At 39.7% G+C, this 22,708-nt stretch overlaps 2 protein-coding genes across 2 annotated transcripts in view; both read left to right on the top strand.

The window, feature by feature from the left end:
- The window catches only part of LOC146579881 (uncharacterized), a 102,466-nt gene extending 100,228 nt beyond the window's left edge, over window positions 1-2,238 (top strand). The window contains exons 31-32 of the mRNA XM_085268018.1: window positions 2,057-2,119; window positions 2,231-2,238. Of these exons, the coding sequence (XP_085124144.1) occupies window positions 2,057-2,119; window positions 2,231-2,238 (71 nt within the window). The remainder of the gene's footprint in view (window positions 1-2,056; window positions 2,120-2,230) is intronic.
- A 5,103-nt stretch (window positions 2,239-7,341) lies between these two features.
- The window catches only part of LOC146579880 (Fc receptor-like protein 5), a 33,510-nt gene continuing 18,143 nt past the window's right edge, over window positions 7,342-22,708 (top strand). The window contains exons 1-5 of the mRNA XM_085268017.1: window positions 7,342-7,356; window positions 7,660-7,849; window positions 10,108-10,371; window positions 10,494-10,772; window positions 11,555-11,815. Coding sequence (XP_085124143.1) covers window positions 7,342-7,356; window positions 7,660-7,849; window positions 10,108-10,371; window positions 10,494-10,772; window positions 11,555-11,815 — 1,009 coding nt within the window. The remainder of the gene's footprint in view (window positions 7,357-7,659; window positions 7,850-10,107; window positions 10,372-10,493; window positions 10,773-11,554; window positions 11,816-22,708) is intronic.

The raw sequence follows: 22,708 nt of genomic DNA, 5'->3' as shown, positions 1-22,708 counted from the left end.
CACATCAAATGGACAAATCAGTGTCTCACAGGAAGGACTCTACAGGTGCAGAGGAGGAAGAGGAAACCCAGTTTACTACACAGAGGACAGCCAAGAAATTCAGATTAACAAAACTGGTGAGTTTGGATTCAGCAACAATGTTGAATTGATTGATGATTGAGGATTACTATGAAAGCCAAACAGCATTATATCTCATGGTAACCTCTTTGGCATTGTAAAAATGTTCTTATTGGAGATGGCTGAACATGAATAGTCACATAAAATGTGGAGTCTAGAGAATCAGTGTCAGGAATGTGATCCAAGGAGGGGAGACTAGGTGGGATTATGAATGTGAAACAATCATTTTCAGCAAATCTCCAAATCAACATAAATTCACATTTAGTTCTGTTAAACTTTATTATTTGTTGTCACTATCTTTGGCAGAATTTTCATCTCCTGTGTGGTTGATTGTTGGACTGGTTTGTGGAGTCTCTCTCATTATTATTCTCCTGCTCTTGTTGTGTCGCTGCAGACAGTCCAAGTGTAAGTTATTTACTACATACACTTTAATTATTCACACATATACATGTATTCTGATCTCATGACACAAAATAAAAATTTACATGACAAAGATGTGTAATAACATTTGTCTCTTTCACAGATTCCTGCTTCACCAGGTTGGTAAAATACTTTTTTATTATTATTTTAAACAAACATCAGTTACTTTTGAGTTTATTGTGTTTATTTCCTGTTTCAGGTCGATCCAGTCTGAGAGTCACAGTCCGGGCTCCTCCACAAATCATGGAGTCAACCAGGATGAAACTCATGAATACAACTCTCTTCATCCTGGTCAGCACTTAAACCGATCTTTATTATCATTATTAATATTGACTTTTCATTCAGTCTCCATTAACAGGAACATTTCTTAGGTTCAGTTTGTGCTCAGCAGCTTTTCAAAGAACATTTATCAAAATCCAGTTGGACAAACATCCAAATAACCAACTGACTACATGCACAAAAGATCAGAAACAAACAGGATTTTACAACCTGATTGTATCTTTAACTGGACTGAAAGAATCCACAAATGTTATTGTTTCATATCAGAACAACACAAACAGTAACACCATGATGGGTTCATGCTCTGAAAATATCTGACAGTCCTGGATTTGACTTAAACACAACTAATGAAATTGAATGTGATGTGTTTACAAACATTTTTACATTTCAGGTGCAGATGAACCCGGAGACGTCACATACTCTCTTATTAAACTTCAAAACCTTAGAAATAAGAGTGAGTACACAAAACACAGTGTAAAAAAAAAGCCTGGGAAGTTTTTAAAGTGTTTAAAATCTTTTAATTATTTTCATTAATCTGATCATCTTCACAGAGAAGCATCATAAAGCAGAGCAGAGTGCTGTTTACTCTGAGGTGAAGACGGGAGCTGCAGGTACAGTCACAACAGTCTCATTCAGTGTTTGTACTTGAATGTGTCATCACATCATTATATTGCAGGTAATTATAGGTCAACATGGAGTTTAGTTATTCACTGACCAAGCTTAGCTACTACATACGACCACTACACATCAGCAGACTGAATCTTATACACATCGAGGGCCGTTCAGAGTTTAGTGTAAGTTTGTCTGCTTCATATACAGAATGATATTGTTATTGTACAGTATGGTATTGTCCATCTATATGTCCCCAAACTAAATAGTTTCTCTCATGTTTTTACTCTGTAATGTTCTTGTCATCATATCTGTGCTGAACAAATGTGTCCTGAGCTCTGACGTCTCTTTTAGAGGACAGTCTGATGTATGCTGAGGTCAAACAGCCCAAAAAAGAAAAAGCCAAGAAAAACAAAGGTGAGCAAAGTCTGCCATCATCTCCACTGAATATTGTTCATCATGTTTATCTGCTCTTACAATGTAAATCTGTTTATTTTAATATTTATATTTATGTATTCACAATTCATCAGCTTTTAAAAATCTACTCTTTTATCTTTGCATCAGTGGAGACATCCAGTTTCCTCCTGGTTAATGACATTATTGTTTTCAATGATCTTCTCTTCATTCACAGGAACATCAAGTCCTGCAGCTGATGCAGCAGTTTATTCTGAAGTCACATCAGGAAGCTCTCTCAGTAATTCTGCTGCCATGCAGGCTGATTTATTCTTCACATTATTAAATGTCTTCAGCTCATAATATCTTTACATGTTGGAAATCACTTTGTCTTTTTGTGCTTGTCTTACAGGTCAGTGAGGAGAGCTGTAGCAGCAAAGCCAAGAAGAAGCTTTTTATGAAGCCACTCTTGCTCCTCTGCTGCCCAAATATCAGACATGCTCAGCTTTATGTGCAGTTACAATATTACATCATAATATCATATAATTCAGTATAAACCAAATGGAGGTGTATTCATATTCAATATTCATGCTCTTTATCTTCGGTTACTTTTATAAAAAAAATTGTAATAAACCTTGACTGTATCTAACATGTTCCAACAGCAGTGAGAAATATGTGATGTTTAGTATCTGACAGCACAATTTACAGTCAGTGTTTGCAGTGTAAATACTGATATGGGCACCAACAAATACTTTAACTGTGTTTGTTTACATTATATAAATAAGAATTATATCATAGGCAGTGAATACATTTGAATGTATTTCATGTATATTTTTGTGTTTCTGATCATTTTTTGCATCTTTTAGTTAGAAGGTAGAAATAAAATCTTTTTACATTTGAACATTTTATGTTTATTTTTGATTTTTGTTTCCTGTATGAAATTATCCACAAACTAACCAGATCATCTCTCTATGTGCTGATAGTTAAATGAAAAGATAACTTGTACATGGGCTAAATCTCATATGACAGATTGCATGGAGACAGAACATCACCGAGAATTAAAGCTCTGCATCAATCACGGTCAGCACGACTCAGAGAAGTAGCAGTATTATAATTCATTAATACGACACAAACCTCAGAGCTAAAAATCCAAACGGTTCTGTCGAAACCAAGACAGAAACAAAACGTCTCTTTGACCCTGCAGAGTCTGATTGTGTAGTCACAGTGAGGAGGAGGCACAGGTCAGTCAGGTGTAAACTTAACCAGCTGGGTTGAGCCTGGTTGGCATTTTTCTGCAAAATCAGCATGACGGTGATAAACAGTGCTGATCATATCCTGTAATACAGGGTGACCATAATTTGATTTCCAAAAAAGAGGACACTTGCGCCAGTCATGAAGAACCTTTATAATACTGTTTACATGAAGAAAACATATTTAAACAATAACATCTCTGTGCAGTTAATGAATGGTGAAATAAAAAATGTCATATAGTCTTTTACAAGTCAACAAGTGGTCACCGCACTCTAATAGCTCAGCTGTGCTGTAGATGGGTTTCCCTCTTCACTATCAATCATGTCTTTGTCCTATAAAGTGGGAGAGCAACTACAACTACACTGGTGACTTTTCATTTTGTCCTGTTACCATTTGTAACTAATTTGTTGACTTTTTGTCATTTTAGTTTCTAATAAAATGTCATGTAGTCCTGTGTTCCCTGATTTAATTAAATCTGTGAATTAGGATGCAGAAGCAGAAAGTTTAGAGGTTTTATTGCAGGGTTAATAAATGGTGGTGTGAGAGAAATTCTGCACAGACTCTGAGTCTGAAAGACGAACAGTGTTTGGAGTCTGCTGTTACCATCACAGCTGTGTAGGTGGCAGTAATACAACTTTATGCTGGTTCTCAGCTACTAATGAAAAAGAAGTGAGCTTCTTACAGCTCTTCATAACTTACTGTTATTATTGTATTTTTATTTTATCTGATCAGCAATAATTCAGGTCGTTAAAGTGTTTGAAATGTTATTAGTGTTATTGCTCATTATTATTACTGTGATTAGTGTAACGGCTTTAGGACCCAGGGGATCAAACAGAGGGTATAAAAAAGGAAGTAGCAGCAGGTGCTCTTCTTCTTCTTCTCTCCTTTGTTCTGGTGTGAGGCTGTGGACTGTGGTGTTTTTGGGATGCTGCAAAGTTTTGGAGTGTGAACAGAGTGTGCTGAGGAGATCGTGTCACCATATAAGTGAGCATACTGCCCTTTAGCAGAGATTCAAGGTATAGACTGAATGTTTTTAATTTATCTTTCTTTAAGCCTTTAAATTAGATTAATTTAAATTAATCTTTAAATTACCGGTTAAAATATTATCCTACAGGATCGAGGCCTCAGTGCTCCTGTGTTTTTGATTATTATATTAGTGTATTTTTGTTTATTTGATCAGCAATAATTCAGTTTATTATGTGTTTGAAATAAATTGAATGACTGAATCACACTTAAAAGTGTTTTTTGTTCTTGTTGTTTTATGCATTTACTCTGAGTGTGTGATTATTGTGCTGCTGTTACAGTCTTTCTGTTTTACTTCTCAGCACTGCCATCATGTGTCTGAATACACAGCATACAGTCAAACTCAACAACCTCAGTTAAAGATTTGCTAACATTTAAAGCTGTTGAGCACCAGTGCAGGTTATTTTTGACCTGTGTTTGTGTTTTTGAATAAATCTCTTGAAGTTTTTGCAAGTGGAAAATGTTGTATATTTCTGATGGATGTAAAACTTTTAAAACACTGAAAGAAATTTTAAATAAATTCAGATCTGCAAAGAAATGCATTGATTATGTTTTATTCAAGAATCAATATCAAAACAGTATCACAAGCTCAAACTGCAAAGAATAACGTCTTTACTCTTCTGACTGGCCTACATGTGTGTGAAAGACTGTTGGTGGTCACCATCTTTTCTGCCACAGGCTTATTTTTATCCACTGACAGGCCTCATGGTTTCTGGTTGGGTCACCATGAACAGAGGAAATGCAGCCTGTGGTTTCAGCCTCAAGTCTTCGGTGTAGCTGATGTTTAGTTTTATGTTATCAGCTCACAGCAAAGAGTTAACAAGGAGCACAGACAAAGAGCACAGTGGAAATTTCACTTTGACCTCTGTGTGCATGACACATGTTTACATGATGTGCCTGTACTGGAATATCAGTACTGATCATCAAATATTCAGTTATCTTTATAAAATAGTGCCTCTTCTTCATCATTTTTCATTAATCAATGTAATAAATCCGTAAATCAAACAATCATTTGCACCAAAGTTAATTTATTCAAAGCTAATAACTGAAAAGAAAATGAAGTTTCTTCATGTTTTTGTTCATTTTTTGCACTTTAAGAAAAGTTTTTTCTTTAACGTGTGAATATTTCTGTAACTGTTGGTGACCTCATAGCTGCAGGCTTATCTGCACCATCTCTGCACTTAAACGTTACAGTGACTTCATTATTTCCATCAGCCTGCAGAACTAAAATGAGGAAGAACAATTGAAGCTAAATATGAGCTGCCTTCCAGATCACATGCTTTAGCTCTGACAGCACAGACAGATGATGAGGAGACTGTGAGACGTTAAACAGGCAGAATACAGAGCTCAGAGTTTTACACGTTCTGGTTTGTTGTCTTTCACACTCCTTAAAACATGAGAAAATATTTACTGATCTTCATTTTACTATAAATAACACCTCGGTGTGTAAATTGCCTTAATTGTTAATTTACTGTTAATAGTTAATATTTATTATTATTATCTGAAAAAGAAAACCATAAGAATCTAAAATCTAAAACAAGATGCTAAAACAGGGCCAACTTTCTCTAAATGTAATCACACAGAGCTCAGATGAGTAGAGAGTGAACAGGCAGGTGTGTGTTTCCACAGCAGGTGTGTGTTTGCACAACTGAAGGTTTGCAGGTTGAACACTGGAGAAGATCAGAGACAGAAGAAGACTGGATTAAGTGGATAAACTACAAGGGTGATTCTCTGCAGTCAGGCTAGTTTCCTCAGTGTGCTGTAACTCAGTGAGTGGATGAACAGTCGGTCCTTTTATGTGCAGCTATTTGAGGATGGAGAACAAATGTGCCAACCTGAGCTGACTGGAGCAGGTGAGGAAGATAACTAACACATCCCACTGACAAGGAAGAGCTGTGGAGCTGTGACAGACTGTGGCAACATCAATGAAAAAAGGCAAAAATCGAATAATTATTTTATTACAGTCCTGATATCAGACCTCTGTTTATTTGTTTATTAGAAGCTCCGATATTAACCCTCTAAAGCCTGAATCATAAATAAAATGAAAACTTTTTAAAAGCTGGTGTGTTTATTTGAACCTTCTAAAAAATAAATATTTTTCACATGAGGTGGAAAAAATCTTTTTTAGCTGCATCTGGCATTTTTGTACAATTTGTTGCTCAGTTTATCTTCAAATAGAAACATTAAAGTTTCTTTTTAACACATTAAACTTTGAGTTTCCTTTCACAATGTTCACACATCTTTTAGAAAACTGGTGAAAATGTCTTTGAGGAATCGTTGAAGGCTCGTTGACTGATGTCAGCCATGTTGGATGTCTCAGCTGAGGGCTCTGCATGAGTTGCTGATCCCCGCTGGTTAATCTGTGCACTGCATGTGTGTCTGTAGACATCAGGTTCATTAACGTGAGCAGAAAAGGCCAAGCAACAAACTTTGTTAAAGAGGATGAAAAGAAACTTGATGAATGTTGGTCGGATATTCTTCTGTCAGAGGAGACAAAGATAAATTTGTTCACATTCAGTCAGACAGATCAGTGAGTCTGTAGTTGTGATACTGAAGCGTGGAGGCAGGACACGACAACAAAGATAAAACTATGACCTGCAAAGTGTGTCAGTAACTAAGCAACAGATCACCTTTGTATATCACAGAGAAAGGTAGGAACACTAAACAGGAAAGAAACTTAAATGTTTGCACTGGACAGGAAATGTGAACACGTCACACGACTGCTGTGGTCAAAGCTACAGGAGCTGTTTGAGGTTGGTGTAAAAGGAAGGAAGCACAGAGAGGTGATAGAAGGAGGAGCTGAATATAAACTCTGGTCTTATCTACATGAAGTGCAGCTTCTCTTTATCAAGGCAAAGTCGAAACCTTTGAGATTAGATGCAGATCAGCGTGCAGGGCTGGACGTGAGGATGGGGCACTCTTTGCTCTGTTTGCTGGGGTTATTCTGTGAGTACAATACACACCTTTACTGTTTGAATGGCAGCGATGAAGGAAAATGTTTCTCACTGGTGACAATTACAGTGTATGACTGCTTTAACCTGTTTACCTGACAGCTTCAACACAGCAGACTAGATGTTTCCAGCTGGTTTCACAGCTAATAGAAACACATAAATTTGGTGATGAGTAATAACTGTGCCATGTGAAGATTTAAAAAAAAAAAACTCAGTTTATATATTTATTGTGATTTTGTCAGTTGTATAATGTCTGATGATGTTTCATTCATTATTTTAGTGCTCGGTACAGTCAGACATGGAAACACTGAAGGTGAGAAACTGTTTTCTTCTTCTTGTGTTGCTCTAAATGACGTCCTCTGTGTTATATTTTGTATCATGAACCAAACATTTCATTGATTTATTGGTTAAAATGTTAATATAACCATGTTAACTGTGTGAGCAATCAAACACACACCCACGATACAAACTGTACATTTACTGAAGAGCTGTGGCTTCATACATGTAGATTTTCTTTTCATGTTTATCTGATCTGAAAACATCAACAGTGTGTGTAGTGCAGATTATCTCACTGAGTTTTGCTGTTCTTCACATCACACTGACCTGTGATGTGAAGAACTCTGCTGACTTTGAATATGACTGGTTCAGAGAACCCAGTGTTTACTCTAACCAGAAGACCAAAGTAGCTGGTGAATCAAAGAGAGAACTTGTGACCTCTAAAGGTGGCATCTACGCCTGCAGAGGACGTATAAAAGGGATAAATTTACTCACAGTAGAAAGTGATCCAGTCATCATTCAGGAAACTGGTGAGTTTAAAATGTCATAAGAAATAAAACAACATGGATTCCCCAAAGTTTGGAGATCAGAGGGGGATAATATTATGACAAAAACTTATGTTACAAAGTGATTCATGACCCCAACCTGCCAAGTTATTTCTGAATATATAAAGTGTTATAAAGTTAAAAAATAATAAACAATAATTGGGTTATAATATTTGATAATACTGTTTTTATTTTTAATGATAATATGTTAATCAGTCAGAAATTAAATGTGTGGCTCAGTCATTCATAAACGTGTTTTGTGATTTGACCCCTGATGCTCCAGTTGTCACGGTTCAGCATTTTGAGTCTCGTGTGTTTTGGTATTTTATAATATGTTTTATGTTCTGAGTCCTTTGCTGTTTTGATTATTGCAGTTATTATTATTATTATTATTACCCCAGGATCAGTTATGGCTGTTAGGGTTTTAGTTCTTAGGTTTTGTTTTATGTGTTCATGTTGTGTTTACTCTGTGCATTTCTGTCCCACGTTTCAGGTCTCTATGTTCTGTCTCACAGTCTCTGTTAAGTTTACATGTCTAGAGTTCAGTCGGTGTGTTTCCTGTTTTACTTTGAAGGTCTGCCTCTCATGTCAGTGTTTCTAGTTTTGTTTCCCTTGTCTCGTCCTGCCTAATTACTCCTAGTTGAGCTGGTCTGCCTAATAGACCCTGTGCACGAGAAAATGATAACTTCCTGCTTTGAGACCGGATGTGAGGTTGTACATTTCTGGTAGCTTTACTTTGCGGTCAATCGCTACTGTGAAGATATCCTCCAAAATCATGTCCAAAACACATAAACTGAAAGATCGCGTTAAGTTACAAAGAGCAGAAGGTGGGAACACTCACCACTGTTGTGTCACAAAAAAATCTAATGATCAATTTTGACGTTTAAAGAGTTTAGATCAATCAGTTGTTTACATCACTCAACACAAGCAGAACTGCATCACTGCAGCAGAAGACACATCGTCCACATTCAGAAGCACATCTCTGTATAGTGACTGGTCTTATAATTTAAACAGGCAAATGTTCAGCATTCAAACTACAGGTGAAGAATAGTCAAACCAGATGTTTCCCTGTTATGTCGATATCAGCTAGTCAAGTACACACCTACACAGCATGTTAACAAACCGTGAAAAAAGCCACACAAAAAATGAATGATTGCTGGTAAGGGTTTCTATACATTAGTATTTATGAAGGGTATGTTGTGACTTACCTTCAAAATTACAGTGGTCCTTCGCTATGACGCGGTTCACCTTTCAACTTGCTGTTTAGCAGATTTGTTAGTGCAAGTTTGCACGTTTTTTTTTTTTACGTCACATTGTGTCCTGCGTCCTGATCGCTGCAGACGATCTCCTCTGTGCCGTCTCTGCTGCACAGTACACAATCGCTGCATCGATGGCTAGCAGTGTGACTCTGAAGTGCAGTCACACTGCTTTTTCCCCAACAAACACAACAATGTCGACGAAACGTTTACCACCATCAAAAAAATAAAATTGGCTACTTGATTTCACCTATCGCTGGTTATTTTTAGAACATAACACCCGCGATAAACGAGGGACCGCTGTTTACAAATACTGAGAAATATAGAATTTAAATCCTTTCTCTGTTCTGCTCTGAGGCGCGGGGGGAAAAATATCGACAGGTCTATGAACAGCATCTACATACATATTCCGTAAATGCCCAAGACATCTCGAGAAATGTAAATCTCACCTCGATTCATCAATTTGGTTGACTTGTTTTGGAAAAAGCGGCAGTAAACAAGGAGCGAATATAACACCGGAAACGAAGCGCCCTACAGGAGTTTCCCCACCGGAAGTAGCATATGCTAATGTGCACATAGTCTATTACTCCCAGCTGTGCTCTCCTTCTGTGTCTCATTCCCTTCATTATACTGCAGCTCTGTTACCATGTTGAGACAGAAATCAGAGAAAACTTGAAATGTCTTAAACTGCAAGGAAAGAAAAAAACAATATAAAGAAAATATTTGTGTAGATTTTGTTTTGTTGGAATTTGAGTCACTTGAAGAAATCTTTTAAAATTTAGGATATTTTACATTTACATTGTATCAGGTGTATATTTTCTTACCTGCTTTTTCATAACAGCATATAGACCCAGGGCCATATCCATTTACCCAGAGTCACTAACTGAAAATCTTCAGATCTGTTTTAGGTATGATTGATTGTTTTTATGCAATTTTAATGAATCATCTGCATATTTATATAATTTTCCTCCTTTTTCATAACATCAGATAAACCCAGGGCCACACTGACAGCAGGAACTACAATCATACCAGTAGGGGGCAGTGTGACACTGACCTGCTCTGTGCAGAGCTCTGATGGATGGAAATATGAGTGGTTCAGACGAACCCAAAGAACCTCTGAAGTTCAAATCAGAGATCAACAAAACAGAGATATCAGAGTATCTCAAGGAGGAATCTACAGCTGCAGAGGAACAAGAGGAAACCCAGTTTACTACACTGATAGAAGTGATGATGTCACCATTGAGATAACCTGTGAGTTCAGTCATTTAGTTTGAAATATACATTCACTCATGATTATCAAAAATACAATGTGAAGTTTTCTGTGTTGATTTCATGTTTCTGTTTGTATCTCAACTGTTAATATGTGTGAACAGTTTCCAATAAAGTTGTTGTAAAACAACAACCCAACTGGCCTCAGATATTCAGAGGTGAGACGATCACTCTGACATGTGAGGTGCAGGAAGGAGGTGAAACCACTGAGTGGTGGTATGAATGGAGAGAACGCGGGACACCAACACTGTGGACACACAATAATGATTGGACATTCAGAGTTTCTGAGTCCAGCAGTGGAGACTACATGTGTAAGAGTCGACGCAGAGATGACTCATATTCTTCAACAGAGTGGAGTGAAGCCTTCACATTGTCAGCATCAAGTAAGTCATGTTTGTTGTGTGATCTCCATTTGACAAATGTCATCATGGTCAGCACAGGATGAATTCAATGGTCTACAAAGCATGTTACATTGTTAGTCAGACAAAGAGCTGCAGCTGATAGTAGCCTCATTGTAGACAGTTTGTCACCACTTTGTGTCACGAACTTCAGCTGGTATAGAGACGCCAATGCTGACCTGCTGCTCCATCACCTGAGGACAATAATGATATAAACAGGATAAATAAATAATATATTCAAACAAATAACAATTGATCTACAATTTCTATAAAAAGAATAAAAGTAATTCTGAACTATCATCTGATCAAATAAATAAACACACACAGACATACCACCAAAAATAGTGGTACTGTTTCTATGATTAACAGTCTCATAACTCTGAGTCACTGCCACTCACCTTTAGCAGGAGGCTGATTGAGATTGATCCCTTTAAACTCCCAGGTCCTAAAGACGGACCAGCTTATTAATCAATCTTCAAGTACTTTTTAAATACAGCAAAGAAAATATAAAACTTTCACAGCTTTGATCAAAACGATTGTACAATTTGTATCTCTTCAAGATCACCAAGATTTGTTGATGTTCACCATTTACATCTAGTTATTTAAACGGTTTTGATTCAGTCACATGCAGCACACAGGACTGACAGCGCACAATCTGCTTTGAGGTAGCAGCCAAGAAAGATGTAGTTTGTGTCTATGAACAGTGAACATCCGTATGTACACGATTCAGTCATTGACTTTTGTTCTTTTTCTAAACTGAACTGCAGATAAACCAAAGGCCAAACTGAGAGCTGATAACACAGCTGTTCCAGTAGGGGGCAGTGTGACCCTGACCTGCTCTGTGAGCCCATCATCATCATCTGGATGGAAATACTACTGGTACAGAGATAATACCACAGTGGATGTTGTCCCCACATCAAATGGACAAATCAGTGTCTCACAGGAAGGACTCTACAGGTGCAGAGGAGGAAGAGGAAACCCAGTTTACTACACAGAGGACAGCCAAGAAGTTCAGATTAACACAACTGGTGAGTTTGGATTCAGCAACAATATTGAATAGATTGATGATTGAGGATTACTATGAAGGTCAAACAGCATTATATCTCATGGTAACCTCTTTGGCATTGTAATAATGATCTTATTGGAAATAGTTGAACATGAATAGTCACATAAAATGTGGAGTCTAGAGAATCAGTGTCAGGAATGTGATCCAAGGAGGGGAGACTAGGTGGGATTATGAATGTGAAACAATCATTTTCAGCAAATCTCCAAATCAACATAAATTCACAATTAGTTCTGTAACAACTCTACAAGTAAGACTGCAAGTAGTGTAGAACAGGAGTCACAACATGAAACCACAGAGTCATGCTGACAGTTTCTGAAAATCTCAATGTAAACATCAGCTTTTGTTTCTTTATATTAAGATTTCAGATCTAAAATCTGACATTTTCTAGTTTCAGGTTTTGGATGTGAAAGAAGTTCATTTATCGTTCCGTTCATCATCGGACTTGTTAGTGGAATTATTGTCGTGCTGCTGCTGATGTGTTGCTATAAACAGATAAAGGGTGAGAGACTTTCTGTTTGAAAATTTACAAGAAAAATAATTTATTTTAATGCTGTGACACTTTTAAACAAACTGATGTAATAATCTTTGTGCTTTTTACAGAACCCTGTTGTAACAGGTTGGTGCAGCAGTTTAGTTTCATTTATATAATTTTAAATGAAGCTAACTTTGAATTATTCCTCATTAAATTTTCATTATTTGTTTCAGTCTCACTCAGTCTCAGAGCACCAATCAAAGCTCTGCTTCACAACAAGCATCCAACCAGAATGAATCTCAGGTTTACTCCTCTCTTCTTCATGGTGAGACCAGAAATTATTACTTTTCTCTTTAATACAGTTTTCAACACTCAGTTTTCCAGCAAACAGTGACAAAAACAAAAAGAAATAATATTTTTCTTCCTTCTTTCTTATTTTCAATGACTTGTAGGTGATCTTTCAGTCTATGAATCAATCAGAGGCTCTGGAAACACTGGAAGTGGTACAAACAGTATAAACTTTGATAATAGCAGAGCTGTAAGAAATGTAAATATTTATTCTGACTGATCAAACTTCATTATTTCAGCAGATGAATACAACAACGTCACATCTGGATTTCAGCTTGAAGGTCTTGATAAAAGGAGTGAGTACAAGAAACATGAAATGTAATAATTGGTCGACTGTTTTTGTAACTTGTGTAATTTTAGAGGAAGACAGTCTCCATGTTATTAACTACAATAATCCATCATCACAACAGGCAGACATGATGGCACAGAGGAGAGCTCTGACTACAATAATGTGAATCCTGAATCAGCCTCAGGTACAAATGTGAACTCTACAGACACTGAGTCATTAGTAATCCGATTACATGTGCAGTTAAATGTGTGACATCATTGCTAAAGTTTGTGGAGCTGATGAGCTGAATCACTTTTTATACGATTGGCTTTAGTTGTGTTCTGCTGCTGTTGTGATGTCTGAATAAAATAGATGAGATCAGTTCTGTGTGATTAAAGCATGAACGTGTCAGAAAGCATCATCACATCTTTGGCAACATTATTTCTTTGTTTTTCACTTTTGAAGTCGTATTTGTTCTGATTTTGTTTCAGGTCCATAAAAAGATTATTTCAACAAAACTCAAGACTCACGAACAACATGAGCAACGTCAGTGTAAACAATGACATGCTCTTGGTTTAATATCAACACTGGAAGACTGATTATATGGTTCATCTTTGTATTAAAATCCTATTGTGTTTATTTCTGTTGTAATAAGTGGAGGGTGGATGGTGTGGGACATTGTTTCCATCAAGACACAATTTCATGATTTGGTTCTGTGAGTTTGTTTCAGTCTCTTTGTTTTATTTCTATAAGATGTTCACTCACTTCCTGCTGAATTTTACATGTTATCTTTAAAGTGTAAGAATAGATTATTTTAGTATTAGGGATTTAGTTGTATTAACGATAGTAAAGCATTATATCCGTTATTCATTTAAGTAGGCCATAGGTCAAGCTGCTAAACACTCACACATAGAGCAGACACACAGAATTGGGAGAATAAGTCAGAGGTGTATGTGAGAAGCAGAGGCGACAGAAAGGAGAACACAGTGTGCGAAGAAATGGGCAGCAAGGACACGAGAAAGGGAGACAGCAGATAGAGAGACATTAGCAGGCGCCTAGTTTTGAGAAGACAAAGGTTGTTGACCTCTGTGTGCTGTTGGGACTGCCCCAGCAGATTTTGATGATTGATGCTGAACTGTGAAAATCCCCATGTACATGTAATAAAATTAGTTGATTATTTGTTCTGAGAAAAAGCAGGAATGAAATATTACACTGTCTTATGATTCATTATACTGCTGATTTATAAGAAATGCTGTTTGCAGAGAATCAAAGCCTTATTTGTCTGATTAGAAAGAACAAAACATACTGCACAGGAAGCCAAGGTCATAACTTACACTTACTGAGAGAGAGAAAAAATGTAAATGCTTAGTTTAGAGGGAGGCTGAAGCTACAAGAGTGTGAGAAACGGTCAGACACTTCAAGATTTTGCCAGACACCCTCCTGTCCACATCTCCCGTCTGGCCGTTTGTAATGCTCAAAGTGTTGTATGGAATAAAGAGAATTGTATCGATTAAAGAGATTGTTGATTGAGCATTTATACACCGCGTGTTGTTCTTCCTTCAGCGCAAAGATCAAAGAATTGGGGAATTTAACAAAAGCTTGCTGTATGGAGATGTTTATTGCATATTTTTCATATAAGTAACAATAAATAATAAGAATTATGTTAATATACATGTTTCCAAATTGTGATGCACAAAAACTTATTGTCAATGTTCAGATTTTACAATGTTATTCATGTCATCACTGAGGCCATGACAGAGAACATTTTGTGTGTGATCAAATTGTTTTCTGTAGGTGATGTTTGTGTCTTTTATGCTGTTTACAGTTTGATGTGTGTAAAATAATTGTGGTGCTTTTAAAAATAATCAAATAATATCACGACAAAACGACTTTGTTCTTCTGAGTGACCCGTGATGCTTATATGTGGATAAAAATGTCTTTTCTAACTGTCTGCTATATCCTATTTATTAATCTGCTGAAAATGACTCATGATTTCTGCCTGAGCCCCCAGAAAAGAGGAAAAGCAGCCTGTGGTTGAAGAGAAAAAGTAAATGACTTGTTTTAGCAAAGAGGCAACAAGAAATGCAGACAATAACAGCACAGTGTTGTTCTCTTGACAGCTACATGCTGATATTGTCAAATATAAATATAAAGTATTTCCTTAGTTGAAGGGATACAAAAGTGTCAGGTGTGCCCCTGTAGCACTGCACTTGTTCTCTGTGTGGACTGCACATTTTATATGATCTACCTGTACTAGGAAAAATACCACACTGTGACAACTGATGAAAACTCTCATTTAGAAAAATATCAGACAAAAATACAGTGCCGAACGGTACAGACAGAAAACAGCAGATATCATTGTTCAAAGGTCCTTTAAAAGACCCTTTACCAGGTATCATAATCTTGGCTGTAAAAGTGTCAGAAATCATACTGTAAGTGACAGCTTTTGCCCTTTTTTTCCCCAGAAAATCCAAAGCTTTCAATACCTGGCAGTCGTTATACTTTATTGTATTCGTATGACAGTGGAACAACAGTGGGGAAAAACAGACTCTGTTTTTTCAGATTTATAGTTAAGTGGAAACAGATTTAACATAAATGAAATGTAATACACGTCTCTGCAATGTTGCGTGGAGATCAGGGGCAGTACCTGTGGACTGGCAGACCGGGGTGGTGGTCCCCATCTTCAAGAAGGGGGACCGGAGGGTGTGTTCCAACTACAGGGGGATCACACTCCTCAGCCTCCCCGGGAAAGTCTATGCCAGGGTGCTGGAGAGGAGGGTTCGTCCGCTAGTCGAACCTCGGATACAGGAGGAACAATGCGGTTTTCGTCCTGGTCGCGGAACACTGGACCAGCTCTTTGTCCTCTCGAGGATACTTGAGGGTGCATGGGAGTTTGCCCAACCAGTCTACATGTGTTTTGTGGACCTGGAGAAGGCATTCGACCGTGTCCCTCGGGGCGTCCTGTGGGAGGTGTTGCGCGAGTATGGGGTGTCTGGCCCATTGCTACGGGCCATTCAATCCCTATACAACCGTTGCAAGAGCTTGGTTCGCATTGCCGGCAATAAGTCGGACTCGTTCCCGGTGGGTGATGGGCTCCGCCAAGGCTGCCCTTTGTCTCCGGTTCTGTTCATAATTTTTATGGACAGGATTTCTAGGCGCAGCCAAGTGGCGGAGGGCTTTCGCTTTGGTGGCCTCAGAATCTCATCTCTGATTTTTGCGGATGATGTGGTTCTGTTGGCTTCATCGGGTGAGGGCCTCCAGCTCGCACTGGAGCGGTTCGCAGCCGAGTGTAACGCAGCGGGAATGAGGATCAGCACCTCCAAATCTGAGGCCATGGTTCTCAGCCGGAAAAGGGTGGAGTGCCCACTCCGGGTCGGGGATGAGTTCCTGCCCCAAGTGGAGGAGTTCAAGTATCTCGGGGTCTTGTTCGCGAGTGATGGGAGAAGGGAGCTGGAGATCGACAGACGGATTGGGGCTGCGGCTGCAGTAATGCGGACGCTGCACCGGTCAGTCGTGGTGAAGAGGGAGCTGAGTGTAAAAGCGAAGCTCTCAATTTACCGGTCGATCTACGTCCCTACCCTCACCTATGGCCACGAGCTGTGGGTAGTGACCGAAAGAACGAGATCGCGGATACAAGCGGCGGAAATGAGCTTCCTCCGAAGGGTGGCTGGCCTCTCCCTTAGAGATAGGGTGAGAAGTTCGGCCATCCGGGAGGGGCTTAGAGTAGAGCAGCTGCTGCTCCACATCGAAAGGAGCCAGCTGAGGTGGTTCGGGCATCTGGCAAGGATGCCCCCTGGGCGCCTCCTGGGCGAGGTGTTCCAGGCATGTCCCACCGGGAGGAGGCCCCGGGGCAGACCCAGGACACGCTGGAGAGATTATATCTCTCGGCTGGCCTGGGAACGCCTTGGTATTCCCCCGGACAAGCTGGAGGAGGTGGCTGGGGAGAGGGAGGTCTGGACCTCTTTGCTTAGGCTGCTACCCCCGCGACCCGACCTCGGATAAGCGGATGAAGATGGATGGATGGATGGATGGAAATGTAATACAACATCAACTTTAAATATGAACTATACTAGTACAAAAAAGGATTTGAGCCTAGCCCACTCATTTTTTTGTATATCCTTCTTTTTATATTACAAATCTCTCTCTATTGTGGAGAGCCAAGTGCTCCATGTGTCATCATTACTTACCTGTGATTGGACCGTGCATTCTAATGATGCACCGTAAAGTTTCGTAATGTTTTTCTTCTCATCTTTCAGTAACCGTTTCTCTCTAGCCCAACTGGTCGAGAGATACAGTAGTGCGAGTCACCCTGGTAAAACCAGCCGGAGTTGACTTTTCTGTGTTAAGACAGCGATAGCGTGTGATCTAGGGTAACCAACCGTCCTCTTTTCCCCGGACATGTCCTCTTTTCACGTTCTGTCCGAGGGGATTTTCGAGACTGATGAAAATGTCCGGGTTTTTCTATAGGCCTGCAGGTGTGACATCACAAATATGGGTCATATGTGTGATGTCACATGCCGAGCTGCTGCTTTGTGAGTGGTTGTTCTGCCTCACAGATGGAACAGATGATCTTTAAAAGATGCTAAAGCGTAAATGCAGCTTTTCAGACGAACTCCAAAAGAAATTTCCCTCGTACCATCGCGGTACTGTATACCAGTACCATTATACCATTTTTTTTAATTCCAGAGGTCTTTAAGTTATTTTTTGTTTTGCACTTCTTGCCTAAAAGCCTATATCACATTTTTTATTTCACCATTCATTGATCGCACAGAGAAGGCATCGTTTAAATATGTTAAAATTTTCTTTAAACAAACAGTATTAAGAAAATTCTTCATGACTGGGCGAAGTGTTATCATTTTTGGAAATCAAACTATGCTTACACTATTGTGATTGTACCGTAATACACCAAATATCCCTGTAAATCTCAGCTTCTCTTCTTTTCTAAAGCGCATTCTCCGCTGGTGGGCCCATGGTAAATAAAGGTAAGTGTCAGTGTGGACATACAGATATAGTTCCTCTCCCATATTTCTCATGTCAGACTCTGAACACAGCTTCCAAGTACAATCACTTGACTGTGTTTACAGCTGGTGGCCAATAGAGGGAGACATAATCCATTTATAATTTATTGTATCTGTCATAGTCTCCCAGTCCTCCTGGTCAACCAACACGTTCTTTTTCCTTACGAGTGTAATGAACTCGATACTTTACTTTCTGTTTCTTTCCTGTACGCACTGCTGCAGTTCCATCTAAGAAGCAACCTGGCTGTCTTAAAGGTCATGAAAATTCATTCAGAATTAGCAACACTGATGATGGTAATTATTAAAAAGTATTGGTACTGGTATCAGTATCAGCGATATAGGCCTGGTATTTACTTGGTATTAGATTGATACCAAATCTTGCAGTATTGCACACGACTAATAAGTAGTGATATTAAATTCATTAAACTGATATTATTTCAGCACCATGGACAGCACACAAGGTTTTCACTGCATGAGCTGTGCTCTCTAACACGTGACTGTTTGTAGTGGTGGACAAATTTAGCTGCATGCACACATAGCTCTCTCTGTGATAGGTTAATAATTTTAATTAAAAAATATATGTATATTGATTATTGGCTGAAAGTGATTAAAATTTTTAATATTGTGACACAGTGGGTCCGCACTCTGGAAGGGAGGGGAACATCCGAAGAGGCATACGCCTGCTGAATGGCCTCCACAACCCTGTGGGACAATCGAGACTTAGACAAGGGTCTGACCAGAATTCCATAGTGGAAGCTCACAAACGGCTGGTCTGTCTTCCTGAACGGCCGGATAAGTAAGAAGTTCTGTGCCAAAGCACAGAGATGGCACAGGGCAACCTGGCTCCCAGCTGCCTCCTTGTGCAGGTCCCCTGTGAGGAATATTCATAACTCCACTGACTTGGACAGGTGAAATTCAGATGGGGTCACACAGGCCGCACACCAGGAGGCAAACAGCCCCCGAAGAAAGCAGTAGGCAGTCCTGGTGGATGGCACACAAAACTCCTGCAGCATTCTCACTTTTAGATCAGGCCAGGCATGGAGCCTCTCACTCTCAGGGTACAGGCTGTCACCCTGAGCCCTACTGGGAAAAGATGGAACAGTGACCCCCTCACCTGGGACAGGAGGTCCCTCAGAACAGGGAGCTCCGGGGGTGTCCTGGTCATGACTGGCAGGATAACTGAAAACTAGCATGTGTGGCCAAAGAGGGGTCACCAGGATCAACTCCTCGGTCTGGACCTAGTGAAGGAATAACTGGAGGAGGGGTATGGAGGGAAGGCACAGAGAAGAGCCTGTGGTGAGGAGTGCACCAAGTTGTCTGCAGGGAGAAGAACAGATGGCAATGTGTCGATTCTCTGGGGGAAAAAAACTTCTGCCCCTCTGAAGGGACTCCAGATCTGGTGGACCACCTCTGGATGGAGTCTCCACTCCTCTTGGATCGGGCTCCCCCTCAACATATTGTAATGTCCACTGTCACGTTCAATGGTCCTGGCACATAAACTGCTTTCAGTGAGTAGAACAGGGTGAGCCCACTGCCACAGTCTGGTAGCTATCGTGCAGAGGAGGGGAGACCCTCGGCCCCCTTACCTGTTGATGTAGGCTACTGTGACCATGCTTTCTGTCTTGATGATAACATGGTACCCTAACAGTCATGACAGAAACTGCTTGAGTGCCAGGATGACAGCTTGCAGCTCCAGCATATTTATGTCAGAGACGCCCAATGACTGATATAAGAGCTGTAGACTGTAGAGCCCTCAGCCTCAGGAGCTGACCCCACGAGTAAAGCCCAAATAGGTCTAGGCACACCCCGAAGGTCTGCTGTCAATTCGGGGTGAGGGACATGGAGGCTCTGTTGGACTCCACAGTCATGCCCAGAAATTATGTGATGTGGGAAGGCTGTACATGACATGAGCAGAGCTACATGGCTGCAAAACTGTCCTTTAGTGCAGCAGAAGGATACGGCCCAATGCAGTGGGAGAAACTCTCACTCACTGGGTTAACAGCCAGTCAGCCACAGAGAGGACCCACTAGCCACGTGAATGCACTGACAGAGGTGTTCTGACTTTCATGCATGTTTCTCACACAGCATGCTGGTGCTCTTGGCTTCTTGGTCTTATGGGGTGCAGATGCTCTCTCAGCACAGTTTACCACACTGCTGGGTGTTATATACACTAGTGTATTCAGCTTTGCTGTAATGTTTTGATTCTGGGTCTCATCATGATGCACTTTGCTGGTGTTTTTGATTATTGATTTTGATGTTATGAAGATTAAGGGCACAACTTCACAAATCTGAATACAAACACACACACAAAGAAGAAAAAAGGAGGGTGATGATGTTTCAGATTAATATTAATTGACAGATGCCTCAGCGTGTAGACAAGAGTACATATGACATGTGAACCTAGTGGTTCGGGTCACCCTTTAATTCTTTTCTGACCCCCCTTTGTTTCTCTGAGCAGACTGTGATGACTGCATGTGTGTAAAAGACTGTTGTAGGTTTATTTTTATCTGCTGAAAATCTGATACCACAAAATTTCTGTCTGGGCCTCCAAGAAAAGAGGAAATGCAGCCTGTGGTTTCAGCCTGAAGTCTAACGTTTGTCTTCTTTAATCTCAACACAGCACAGTGGAAATGTGCAGGTATGACAATGTGTGAAAACAGGTTAAAAGTAGCTTTATTGTGGTGACGACACATGCTGGACTAAAGGATAAATAAAGCATGTGGGCATCAAGAGAAACGGTGAAAAGCTTGTTTCTCACGCTCATGTCTTTAAGAGTCTCTGCATGGACGTGCTGTAAATGTTCATTTATCTCTGAGATAAATAAAATCATCCATCACTCTCTCTGTCCACAACATCATATACAGACATGTTTTTCTTCTTACTGCAACTTCCAAACAGGCCAGTTCCTCACAGTATAACACAAAACTCCAAAGTATAATCACAGCTTTGTAACCAGCAGAGGAGCCAGTAAATCATCTAAACCTACTGATACTAATGTGTCTGTTTGGCTGCTGTTACAGAAATGGTTCCTACACCTGTGATGATGACGTCAGTGTTTGACTCCAAACTGTCTGCTGGACTCTGCAGTATCACAGAGACTTCCTGTCTTCAAGCCTCATGACATATTGATATGTACTGAAACTTTTGCACTTATGTTTACATATAAACTGCAAATAACATAAAAACATGAAGTAACATCTTAATGTATTTTACCTTTCCCACAGAAAAGTGGAGGGAAGGAAAAACACACCTGCTGTTCAACAATCTAAAACACTTCGATATCAACATGTTTGTGAGTGTGTGTAGATGATACTGCAACAAACCTTAATCAAAGGTTATCTTTGTAAGAAAGTGTTTGACAGAATAAGGATAGATGCTGTGTGTGCAGGCTTTAACTATTACTAATATTATAGACTGTATATTGAGAATGAGAAGTGAGAAACTGAGGTACACCTTATGCTCATATGGAGGGGACTACCCAATTGCAAAGTTACCACACCTTAAAGCTTTCACTGCTGTGTTGTCCTTTTGGACTCTAATGTGGGCGGAGCCTATAGTAGCTTTCATAGTGTGAAAGATGAGGTCCAACTAGACAGGTTATGGAGAGACAGACAACCATTCATGTTCACATTCACACCTGCAGGCAATCACCTGAATCACCAGTTAACATAATAATATATGACTTTGGAGAGAACCCAGACAGGTGGAGGGAGAAGATGCAAACTTCACACAAACAGCCCAGCTGGTGGATTCTAACCAACAACTTTCTTCCTGTGAGGCAACAGTATGAACCACAGTCATCCAGCTCATGGTGGTCTAAGAAGTTTGGAAGGAAAGTGACTAAACTTCTTTAGCTTTCTTGAAGACGTGTCACCTCTCATCTAAGAGGCTTTTTTCATTTCTAAAAGCAAACAGTAGAGAGTCTCAGGTATTTTAACCTCAGTGAGGGTCAAAGGTAGGGATGGGTATTGATAAGATTTTAATGATTCCGATTCCATTTTCGATTCTGTTTAACGATTCGATTCTCTTATCGATTCTTTTTAAAAAAGGAGAACACTAAAGTCGATTAGCTTAGAACTGTGTTTTATATCTTCTCTTTGAACAAGATAGAAATTTAGGAGTAACATGGCCTTACAAACCCAACAGTGAGATCTTAAGAGATCCACAGCCTACGGCTCTTCAATGGGGTGTCACAGGGTCCCCAGGAAAAAAAATGTATATGTAAAATAATAAAATAAATATTCTCCTGTAGCAATAACAAAGTTTAACATAAATTATTCTGTAGCAATTACACAAGAATATCCAGTAATGTCCCTGCCTACAATTAAACACATTCACTTACCAAAGTGAAATCGGGGGCATCTGCTGTGGCAAATGGGTGCAAACCTTTGACCACAAACTTAGTTACTGCTCGGTGACATTCGTCTATCCTGGCCTGAAAGGAGACGCTAACGGTAGACTGCAGCGAGAACTGCCAGCATCTGAGCCAGCCAGCCTCTGTCTCTCTCATCATGGTTATCTAAATGCAACGCACAGTAATAGCAGGTTTTGTAATAAGGTAAATCGCGCTAACATAGTTGCACTCAGTTGCACTGAAGCACCGCAGCAATTTCCTAATGTTGTAAACCTCAACATCTGGCAATAAACCCATTCTGATTCTGATTCTGATAATATGCAATGCTAATTGATTAGTTACCTGCAGTATTAACGGGAGAGGACGTGGAAACGCTACCGCTGCTACTGGGTTGA

Source organism: Mchenga conophoros, linkage group LG3 (genome assembly GCF_057382185.1).
Source record: "Mchenga conophoros isolate Kocher_MC1m ecotype Shallow Benthic linkage group LG3, M_conophoros_male_GT1.1, whole genome shotgun sequence".
NCBI lineage: Eukaryota > Metazoa > Chordata > Actinopteri > Cichliformes > Cichlidae > Mchenga > Mchenga conophoros.
This window is presented reverse-complemented; position numbering and strand designations above follow the sequence as displayed.